This window comes from Synchiropus splendidus, chromosome 11 (genome assembly GCF_027744825.2).
Source record: "Synchiropus splendidus isolate RoL2022-P1 chromosome 11, RoL_Sspl_1.0, whole genome shotgun sequence".
Taxonomy (NCBI): Eukaryota; Metazoa; Chordata; class Actinopteri; order Syngnathiformes; family Callionymidae; genus Synchiropus; species Synchiropus splendidus.
The window spans coordinates 19,026,719-19,037,905 of record NC_071344.1 but is presented as its reverse complement, the minus strand read 5'-3'; the positions used below and the strand labels follow the sequence as shown (position 1 = coordinate 19,037,905).

Here is an 11,187-nt window from a genome sequence, read left to right as displayed (position 1 = left end):
GTCTCCCCGCAAGGTGGTGCCAGTGAGCTGGTGAGTCACCATCTGCTATACTCTCAGCTTTCTTTATCAGGGATTTAAAAAAAGTGCTGTGATGGCTTGTTCCTGCAACGTCAGTGCCCCATCCCCCTTGGGACTGAGTAGGACTCCGCCTTTTAAGGTAGAACCTTAAGGAGGACGGTGAAGGATATACAGCGGACTAGGCATTTGTGTCGCTCCCTGGCCCCACCCTCCTAGCGGATGGCGCTCGAGTCACCCGGTGAAGGTCCGACCCAGTGTGACTTCACTTGAAGAGTGTGTGGGAAACATTGGCATGTGTGTCAACTCCTGGCGAGCGCGACATATCGGCCCGCCGCACTGACAGCTGCAGCGAGGTCGTGGAGTTTTTGTTATTCACGGAGGCGGCACCGTGGCAGAGATAGAGGCGGCGGATGGGTCGCAGCGTTATCAGGGCTGCAGCAGCACCGAGTGCTCACTCAGGGATGGAACTCTTTTATCTCAGCAGACCTGCGACAGTAAAAAACTGCTCAAGAAACAGTTTGACCTCATTTTCCCTGCAAGCTTTTCATTTCACTCACAGTGTTTTATTCTGCATCACTTCCCACTCTCGCTGCAGTCTCTGCTGGGTCGGAGCAGGACCTCAACCTGCACACTGGATCAGTCGGTCAGAGTTGAAAGTAGAACTCACACTTCATCGTCTCCTGGGCAACAATCTCACAACTCTTTTTATCGTTCATGAAGATCAGGAACCAGATTCCGACCCAGAGGTCAGGATAAGCCAGCTCTTGTAGGAATCAGACATCTCTGGTGCAACCAGGAGAAACATCAGTCCAAGATCTGGTTTTCAGAGTCCAAGGTCACCAGGTGAAGAAAAAGGTGTCCAGTTAGGTTGGGAATAAGTGCCTTCTGTGAAGTAGTCCAGCATCCTGAGGTTCACAAGTGAGAGTAGGATCAGTCCTACAGAGCTGAGCCAGAAGACAAAGCTCTCCACTGACCAGTGGGTTTCTCCTCTCACCTGTGGTCACCAGCTTAATAGCGAACCAAAGAAAGGTTTCTCTGTCAGAGTGGCTCGGCGTGTCGGTGCCCAGGGACCATGGAAGCCTGGAAGCCCTCAAGAGATCAGAGGACACGCTGGTCAGACCTGACCTCCCACAGAGCTCCTGACCCTGCCACAGTCATACAGGGCACAGCATGGCACAATTCTGCTGACAACGTTGATGTCCATCTTCATTCAAGAGATACACCAGGACTCACACTGATCCAAACAGGGAAACCAAGGGGTGGAACCAGGAGACTGTTGCCTCCATCTGGAAGTACAGCCTCCGTCGCTCAGGCAGTTTAATCTTTTAGACTCCCTGAAGACAGTGATCCATGAGGCACACAGCGGGTTAGAGACTTGACACCGTCAGGAGACGATGACACCCGGTGGCTGGGAGTGTCCTGGCAGCATCAGATCAGGAGATATTTCCACCAGTTCTACCTTTTTAGAAAATAATCGAGCCAACCTCTTCAGCCTGGCAGGGTTCCTCTGCCTCTTCACAGATGACCTGGGGGATCCAGTCCTGGTCTCCCCGCCAGACTCGGGACTCTCAGAGGTCTCGCTCCGCTCAGATGTGGACGTGGATTCAAACGACAGCTCAGCTCTGTGGCAGCAAGAGAAGTCGAAGTGAAGATGGCGGGTGGCTTCCACCAGACTCTTCAGTTCGTCCACTTCCTGAAGGAGAGTCTCGTTCCGCTTTGCAGATTCTGTCTTTTGCGCCTTGTTTTCGGCCACTTTACGTTGAAGGATTTCCTTCTCTGCGAGTGAAGCCTGGATGACTTGCTTGTTGCGTTCCACTCTTTCAGTGTGTGACTTGGTCTCCATGTCAAGTTTGTTCTGAAGCATGAGCACTTGTTGCTCCAAGGTCTCACACTTGACCTTGAGCTCCTCGTGCAGATGGTGAGTGGGTGACTCCAACTGCGGCACGGTGCCCTGATAAGGGAGAGTGAAGATCTGACAGTTCTTCAGTTCTTCTAATTTGAGAAGAAGAGACTTTTCCTTGTCAGCAGCTTCGTTCTGCAGGACGGCCATCTTGTCTATCATCTTCTGACGGAGGGCGCCCTTCTCAAACCTCAAGGACTGAATCAACTCGCTGTTCTCTCTGACCGTCTCGGCCTGTTGCTTCACTGCTGTGTCCAGATCCTGCTGAAGTGAAGCTGCCTGCTGCTGAACCCGTGCACACTCTGTGATGAGGTCCTGGTGTGCACTGGTGATGTTCTTCAGCTCCTCCTTTAGAAAGGCATTTTTTTCCCTCTCAGCCTGCAGCTCCACTTTATACTTCTGCTGGTTGAAGATGTGTGCCTCTCTCAACATCTCCACATCTTTGAGAAGTGACTGCTGCTGCAGAGCTGCGTCCCTCTGCAGGACCACCATCTCGTCCATCATTTTCTGAAGGACAGCTTCCTTCTTCGTTGTCCACACTTGCAGCTTTAGCTGGCTCGTCTGAAACCTCTCCGTCCAGCCTTTGACCCTGGCATCAATTTTCTCCTTCAGCTGAGCGACCTTCTTCTCAGCAACCTCATTCTTGAAACTGAGCTCCCGATTTCGACACGACACCTTCATCAGTTCCTGGCTGAGGAGCAGGTTCTTCCCTCTCACACTCTGGAGCTCCACTGTGACGTTTTCCTGGCTGACAATTTTGGCTTCCTTCAGCTCCTCCAGCTCAGTGAGAAGACACTGCTGGGTCATGGTGGAATCGATCTGCAGCGCCACCTTCTCTCCTACCATGTGTTGCCGTAGAGCCTCCTTCTCCATCCTGAGAGCTCGGAGGCCTGTGATGTCCTTGTGTAGTCTTTCCTCGTGAGTTTTGATTTCTGCATCAAGTTTCAGCTGAAGGTCCGTCACGCGCCGTTCAACCGACTCACACTTGAGCAAGAGTTCCTGCTGCGTGATCTTGACCTTCTCCATTTCCTGGGTTAGAAAGGTGGTCTTGCTTCTCTCAGTCTGGAGCTCATTTTTTAAACTTTCGTTGTTGAGCAGCTCAGCCTTCCTGAGCTTGTTCTCCTGTTTGCGAAGAGACTCCTGCTGCACCGCTGCTTTGCATTTCAGGACGACGAGGTCCTCTGCCATCTTCTGGAGAAGCGCTTCCTTCTCCACCCTCAAGGACTGGAGAGATTGGATTTCGCTTTGCAATCTGTCTTTATTGTATGATGTTTCCGAATCAAGGCTCGTCTGAAGACGCACGTTCTGTATCTCCAGGGATTGACACTTCATCTCTAGTTCCTGATGTGACATTGTCATCTTCTCCAGTTCCTGGCAGATCACTGAGGTCTTTTCCTTTTCTGCCTCCAGCTCTGCTGATAAATGCTCCTGGCAAATCATTTGATTGACTTTAAGTCTTCCCAACTCGCCGTAAAGACATTCCTGCTTGGTTGAGGCGTTCCTCCTCAGCGTGGCCATCTCTTTCTCGATCTTCAGAAGGCCAGACACCTGTGCCTCCACTTCAGCCTGGTCATGAGTGAGGGTTCCAGACTCCTGCTGTGTGTCCAGCAGGTTATGTAGCCTCTGGACCTTATCACACAGCTCATCAAACTTCTCCTCCAGCGTGCCGTTTGCCACTTCCATCAAGTCCTCAACTTTCAGTGTGATATTGGCCACGTCTGCACTGAGAGAGCCGATGTCTCCTTCTGGGCTTTGTGTTTCACGACCAATGGATCCAAGGGACACATCACTAGGACTCTCCACTGCGTTACTGGCTGAACGGGATACACCACAGGGAAGGTCAGTGAGCTCAGGTCTTGTTGTACAGGGAGCATCAGAGGGCTCCACAAGACCAAGGGATACATCAGCTAGAGGGTGAGGGTAGCTCTGAAATCCAGTCAGTACACACGTGGATTCGGGGGGACAGTGAGTGAGAGTGTGCAAGTGAGTGTGCAGCCCAAGACCAGGGGATTGGAGGGACACATCAGTTGGACAGTCAAAGTGTTCCGCAAGACCAGGTGGTTCAGGTTCCATTTCAGTCTGACAAGCAGATCACTAGTGTTTCAGTTTCAGGTTTGGTCTGTTAGCTCCCAGAATTCATCACACAATGAGGTCAGAGAGAGGCGGCCACAACGTAGAGCTTCTGTGGTGCCACGCCTTCAGTGGAGGAACTCAGACCCACTGTCAAACTTCTCCAACGGCCCTCGCAGGACCTTCTCAGCAGCCTGACTGAAGACCTGAGAGACAGCTGTGTATTCCAAAGTCTCCTCTTTGACGACTGTCTCACTGCTGTGTGAGACCGATTTAATATCATTTAATAAAACTTTGACTACATCGACTGTGACAGTTTATATCATTTTCCCCTGGAACAAGAGCTACAAAGCTAACACTGACCACTGTATGTCAATCAAAGTGTCGTGTCACAACATCACAGGCTGCTGTGATGTCACAGAGCCGCCAACACCTTTAGTCTCCAGTACCAGCCAGCGAAAACAAAAGTGATGCTGAGCTGGGCATGTGTGGGCCTGGTGGGTCTCCGTCCAATGAATCCAGCCTTCATGTGACCTGATCAGTGAGCAGTATGATGTGGTCCTAGGCAAGTCACCAGACTGACCTCACAAAGGCCCTGTCTGAGTGGGGTCACACCTTCATCTGACCCTCCTGTGCATCATGAAATGACCTCAGGGCATCAACACGAGTTTGTAGTCAGCTGCAGCTGCAGCATGAGTTTTTCCTTCACCCAAAAGTGGAGCAAACAGTTTTGGCCTTTCATTTACATCAAAGTGCGTTGATAAAGAACATGTGACGTCACCTCCTCTTTCCTTAATGATTTCGGCGGCTTTCCGTGTTGGATTACCATAGGTTTATCTGTTGTGACGCTATTGCTGGCCGTTAGGGGGCGCTGCTGTATCATTGAGACCACTTGGACTGTCCCATCATCCTTACTTGACGAGACGTCAGTGGTCAGTGACGTTTGTTCTATTCCATCGAATTAAGCCAACAAATGCGCGAAAAAGGCGCCGATTCTAATGACGTTTTCAACATTCAGAACGCAAACACTTTACTAATAAGAGTCGCTTGTTTTATTCAGCGAAGCAATTTCTTAATTTACCGTTCAGATCAACCAATCGGAGTCGTCTTTGAAAGCCACCATGAAGTAGTCGGTGGGTGCCCTGAACGCACCATCTACACATCTCCAGTCTGCACTGCGGTTTTAGACAAATAAATAAATTGTTTGTTGTCTATAACTCCTGGTTCAGCTCAGGCTGTTTTTTGTATAGTCCAAACTCAGGTAATTCAAGAGGTCACTGATAGCGAAAGTAGATTTTTACAGGATGTCAGTGAACGCGCCATTAAACTAACGCCTCGACGGTAAATTAAATACGTTCAACAACATGCTTTACTGCTTAACTTAATCGCACTTGTTGTTGTTAAACACATTATTTTGTCACATGTCAAGTAACAGCTGACTCTTTAAAACAAAATGAAAAGTATGACAATTGTAATTACAATGTCATACCATAATACAATACAATACAGTACAAAAAACACTTCACTAAGGTAATTGAAGGAGAAAAAAACAATGGTGACAATTCACTCTTCCGGGTTTATTTGTTTTTTTTTAAACTAAAATAGAACACATATATACACATATTACGTTGACAGTAAAATAAAATAAATACAATAAAATTATTATTGTTATTATTGTTATTATTATTATTATTCCTAATAATAATGATAATAACAATACGTAAAATGTAATGTAACAACTGACTCTGACTTATTGGGGATGTCCGTGAACGCAGCACCTGTTGCTCGCTCCTCCTCCGGATTCTCTTCCACCACCACCACCCGCGTTCCGTCCCTCGCGGCACTCACTCGCCGCAGCGGCAACATGGCAGCTCCCCGTGTGATCGTCTACGGGGGACGAGGCGCGCTCGGCTCCAAATGCGTCCAGCATTTTAAATCCAAGGGATGGGTGAGTGTAGCAGCTAGCGCTAGCATGCTAGCGTCACCGCCGCTGACGGTTCCGGTTCTGTCACTGCACAGTGGGTCGCGAACGTCGACATGGCTGCGAACGAGGAGGCGAATGAAAACGTGATAGTCCAGATGACAGAGGCGTTCTCGGAACAGGCGGGACAGGTGAGTGTGAGCATCGGCCGTAGCATTATGGACACACCACAGCCACTCTTTCCTAGCATATATAATGATGAACTTTAGAGAGCATGGCTCCTGCGAACGCGCCATTTATTCTGTTTATGTTCAAGATAGAGACCGTGATGCAACACGTAGGTGAAAGTGTGCAGCTGGGTGGGGACTGTGACGTCAGAGTGATGCTCCCCAGGACAGTAGTGGTGCCACGGAGCCAGAGTCAGAAGAGGAGGAGATGAAGACACGTGGGGACCAAGTTAGGGAGGACAGATGGTTTGAGGAGAGGAGGGACAGTGAAGGTGAGGAGTGCTGTCAGTGAGGTTCAGGGTGGAGGATTGATTTTGACCTGATCCGGGACTGACAGTTTGTTGTGACGTCCTGACAGTCTTCAGTGATCTGTTGTGCTGGAGCTCTCATGGGTGGATGAACCAGGGAGTGAGAGAAATGATGGCTGGCTCTGTCCCTGCAGGTCACAGCTGATGTTGCACGAGTGCTCGGTGCAGAAAAAGTCGACGCCATATTGTGTGTTGCCGGCGGCTGGGCAGGAGGAAGCTGCAGCTCGAAAGGTCAGAGGTCACATAAATCATTTCCCTTCCCCCGCATGATATTTCACATGTATCCTTCTGCTGTAGAAAACAGTTTTTTTAAATGTTAAATAAATCACGTTGAAAAAACACATTCACAGAACAAGGCATAAGACCCTCCGTCTCCCTCAGATCTGTACAAAAACAGTGATCTGATGTGGAAGCAGAGCGTGTGGACCTCCACCATCTCCAGCCACCTCGCCGCTCTGCACCTGAAGCCAGGCGGACTTCTGACCTTGGCCGGCGCCAAAGCAGCTCTGTCAGGAACTGGAGGTAGGTGGTGTTTGTCTGTCGTCATCGCCACGGTGACCTGCTGTGGTCATGGCAACAGACTTTGACTGCTGCTGCTTATCTCTGCTGTTTGACCATCATGATGCAAAACACGGCAGTCGTCATGAGACGTGAGCCGGACTGTGATCGGGTCATTACTGAGCTGATTCAGGAGCCCGGTTGGAGCGAGCGTGTCTGTGTGTGAGTCAAGAGCGCAGCTTGGTGGTTAAACAGTGGTGGCAGATCAATATTTAACCACTGTTTTGATTGACCTTTGAATTGTCGAGCACTGTGGAAGCCTGTCCCTCCTGTGTCTTCCTCTTGTCTGAGCACGGGTCGCTGGGGCAGCTGTTCTGGCCCTGGCCATGTGACAGACATCTCTCTCCAGAGTGTCCTGGGTCTGCACCGGGACCTCCTCCCAGTTCAGCCCTGAAGCGTACCGTGCATTTCTGGACTGGGTTCCTTGTCATGGTCTGAAACCTCCATTTCCTTGGTGAAGAGAAACCGACTCAGCAGATTATCAGGCTGGGGATTATTCAGGAGTCACATGGCCAGTCACATTGTTGCCCTGAAATATGTTTGAAAGAAGTTTCTCGTGGCTGCCGACCTTTCGAGTCATCAGGAGCCTGGACTCGTGGTGTCTCCAGTCTGACCAGACTTCCACCAGTCGCCACGTAACCATTGTTGGTTTGACTTTGTAATAACTGCTACACCCTGCAGCTGTAAGTCCACCTGTTTTCACAGAGGGTCATTGATGCTCTGGTCCCTAACCAGTGTTCAGTTTCCCCTCTTGTTTTCGCTGACTATTCCGTGAGAGCTCCATTGTTCATCGACCTCAGGAGCAACGTCTTATCTCAGTTATCATCTCACCAGTATTGGAAGTCTGTGCTGGATGTTGCTGCGTTTTTTTTTTTTTCAGCCTCTCCGTCCACATCTCATCACCCTTTCATCTGCACTACTGTCAGAGGTCACGTGTGGCTGTGTTAGCACACACGCAGATAATGCAGCAGCCTAAAACTGCTGAGTCATGCTTCCTCTAAGCCTGCCGCCCCTCTGTCCAGTCAGCGGAGCCTGGATTTCGTTGAGTGGAACAACCTCTTTTTCGGTCACATGACTTAGTTGCCCCAAATGTCAGTGTTATCTGTTTTGTACAACTCCAGGATGCATCTGTCTACACAGAGCTCAGATTTCCATCTGGAAAAAGTCCAGATTCCATGTGGTCCCCACAGGGGTCAGGCATGGGGTGGAGACCCTGTCAGTATATGTTTCCAGAGTCCAGTTCGATCGTAGCCATTAGCACAGCGGCTCCTCTGGCCTGAGAATGGTTCTCCACTCAAGCTCTCCAGTGGCACTAATGACAGTCTGCCCCCTGCAGGCATGGTGGGGTACGGCATGGCCAAGGCTGCGGTCCATCAGCTCTGTCAGAGTCTGGCTGCTAAGAACAGCGGGATGCCAGCTGGAGCGGCGGCGGTGGCCATTTTACCGTGAGTGTGCACACGACCGTGTTGGTGTCTGAGTGAATAGAGTTGCACAATTGTGCACATGATCAAAGGCTTGACCTCGAGTCAGATGTTAGCGAGGTGTGAAGCGGGCCACCTCCTCCTCAGGTGTGATGGAGTTGTTATAGAGGCGGTTCATTCGGTTCTGGTCTATTTGTGCAGTGTCATGGTGACAGTCGGGGACGTGGGGGCGTTCCCTTCTCCTGCTCTGTGTTTGGTGGAGCCACATCTGCTCAGCATCTGCTGCATGACTTGCACAATGATTGTCCTTGGTGTGTGGAGCTCTAATGTCTCCTCTCCGACCAGAACACAAGTCACAGTTCAATAAGGGCTGAATTAAATCTGAGTGTGGGGGAGCTGCTGCCTGTCTTCCGTCTCTCTGATGCCTATCTGGCTTCATTTCGCAGCGTTACCTTGGATACGCCCATGAACAGGAAGTTCATGCCTGATGCGGATTTCGGCTCCTGGACACCGCTGGACTTCATTGCCGAGTAAGTGTTGGTTGTTGGTTTGATCAGATTGTTCCTCCTCCATCAGTCTGTGGTTCCCCACGGCTCTGAGAGGAACCGTGTTTTACATGTTGACCATGGTGACGGAGAGAGAGGATTTCAAAGCGTCTTCCGTGTGCTGCAGCCTGTTCCTCACCTGGGCTGAGGGATCCAACCGGCCCGCCTCCGGGAGTCTGATGCAGTTGCTGACCTCTGGTGGTGAGACGCAGGTGGTGGCGGCACCCTAGACCATCTGTGGAAGAAGAAGAAGAAAAGGAGGAGAGGAAGCTCAGCCCACAGGAGAAGAAGCACTGGCTCACAGAGCCACCTAGCTGCAGTCACTGCCACTACAACTCTGTCCTGTCTTTCAGTGTGAGAACTCATTGAGGGTCTTTCATGGTCGCCTCTGAATTGTGTTGTCTTCTGGGTGTTCTCAGTGCTTCACTCACACTCGCACACACACTGTCAGACCTGGTGTTCTTCTGCGACCGTGTCACCTCAGTCCACCTTTGCTCTTGACAGTGGATGTCACATCCTGGAGGCCTTTGCAGCGTGTGAGCGCGTGCCAGTGATGCGTGCTGTGGTCGTTCTGCTGCGTCCTGTGTTGTTGTGTGTCAATAAAACTGAGAGCCATGTGGGACTCTGTTTTTGATTCTCAACGCTTTGGTAGTGTTTGTTGGAGAGGGCTTTTTGATGGCTTAGAATTGGCTTATATCGCTGACGTCAAGGTCCGTCTAGATGAAAGGTTTTTGTTTTTATGTTGAGCTTTAGTTTAAAGTGATGATCATCAGTAAGTGCTTTACATCTCACCAGACCAGTTAGATAGGAATGAATGCCTGGGTGTTCAAACCGTCTTTCATTCTGACGGTCAGTTCTGACAGTTGTCACGAGATGGCAGTGTGGATCAACCCCTTCGCTTGCTGCTGCCCAGATATCAGTGTTTAACTTCGACACCAGGTGGCGCTAGTGTTCTTCACAGCAAGCGTGTTGAGCCTTCTCGTCAGGGGACGTCACCGTAAGTAAGCCTCCTTCACCTGTCTTTCTCCTCCTCGCCATCTCCAGCAGTCTTGGTCCAACACAGACTCTCCTCTCAAACCTCCTTCCTTAATTCACTGGACACACTGAGTGTTGGCCGCATGTTCAACCCTGATGTGAGGTTCAGGTCAGCCAGTCTCATGTCTCTCACCATGCAGACCTCAGCTCCACCGCCTGCCGGGAACCAGACAGAGTCCATGCTGATCACTGTTCGATCCGAGCGTAGAGCTCAGGTGCTGTGAGGCGCTGCTCCTCCAGCAGGGGGCAGACAAGCGCTTACTGTTTTGCTGCAAACCAGTGTGTTAGTGTGTTAATAGACTTCATCTTTGTTGCCAACCCTGAGCATATCGCATTGACAGGTGTCTGGTTATAACCCCCGGGGGCAGCAGGAGGGTCAGCAAGTGGCCCCCGGGCCGGACTTTAGTGTTTCGCTCCGAACTAAACCTGTCCGCTCTCTCGTTGCTGGTGTTTTCCCAGCTCTCTCCCCCCAATGGCTCTGCCCTCGTCCTGACTGTGGTCTCACAGGTGTGGTGAACATGACTCAGTGTCCGTCCCCATTCTCATCGGAGTCTCCTTTAATTCTGGAGCGCCAATGGTGATGGAACCAGGTCTGGGCTCAGCGTGAGCAGCTGCAGTGTGAGCAGTGCTGGTGGGTGGGGGGTTTGTTGTTGCTCAAGGGCACCAACGCAGTGGGAGGGTGAAGGTTGTTTCCCTTCACCCTCACTCCCTCCTCCTCCTCCTCCCACCCTGCGGCTTTTCTTGATGTTACGTAGTGGTCCAACTGTTGTTCATGTGTTGTCATGCTGTGTGTGTGAGTGTGTGTGTCCGTGCTGGTGCAGCATGTGGAAAGCATTGAGACGTGGAGAAGAACACAGAGAGGTCCAGATGGAAGTGTTTAGCTCGGTGCAGCTCCAGGTAACCTGACCTGAGGGGAGAGACCCGACAGCCTCCCGAGGACTACTCCAACCCCCCTGCACCCCCACTCTCCCTCACTGGGCAATGCACCCAAAAATATCCCTCTACTTCCTGGAGGCTCGTCAGGATCCAAGATATCGGACCAGGCCGGGCTCTGAGGACTGGGATGATGTTACACGTGAGGGCAGCCATGCAGAGTAAAGAACCATTTGACGTGGTTCTGAGTCAAACCAGTTACAAGTGTGAAATATTGATCCAAGAGTGGGGCTTCAAAAGACCATGTGATG

At 50.8% G+C, this 11,187-nt stretch overlaps 2 protein-coding genes across 2 annotated transcripts; one reads left to right on the top strand and one right to left on the bottom strand.

The window, feature by feature from the left end:
• Window positions 1-209: 209 nt before the first annotated feature.
• LOC128766970 (protein Daple-like) lies at window positions 210-4,247 on the bottom strand. Its single transcript, XM_053878613.1, has 2 exons — window positions 576-4,247; window positions 210-504 (listed from the first exon to the last, which is right to left on the bottom strand). The coding sequence occupies exon 1, from the start codon at window positions 3,989-3,991 to the stop codon at window positions 1,403-1,405; it is 2,589 nt and encodes an 862-aa protein (XP_053734588.1). The 5' UTR covers window positions 3,992-4,247; the 3' UTR covers window positions 210-504; window positions 576-1,402.
• Window positions 4,248-5,732: 1,485 nt separating this feature from the next.
• On the top strand, window positions 5,733-9,609 carry qdpra (quinoid dihydropteridine reductase a). Its single transcript, XM_053878648.1, has 7 exons — window positions 5,733-5,936; window positions 6,008-6,100; window positions 6,579-6,675; window positions 6,826-6,966; window positions 8,339-8,447; window positions 8,870-8,953; window positions 9,096-9,609. Exons 1-7 carry the CDS (start codon window positions 5,748-5,750, stop codon window positions 9,196-9,198), a joined length of 816 nt encoding a protein of 271 aa, XP_053734623.1. The 5' UTR covers window positions 5,733-5,747; the 3' UTR covers window positions 9,199-9,609.
• Window positions 9,610-11,187: the final 1,578 nt, after the last annotated feature.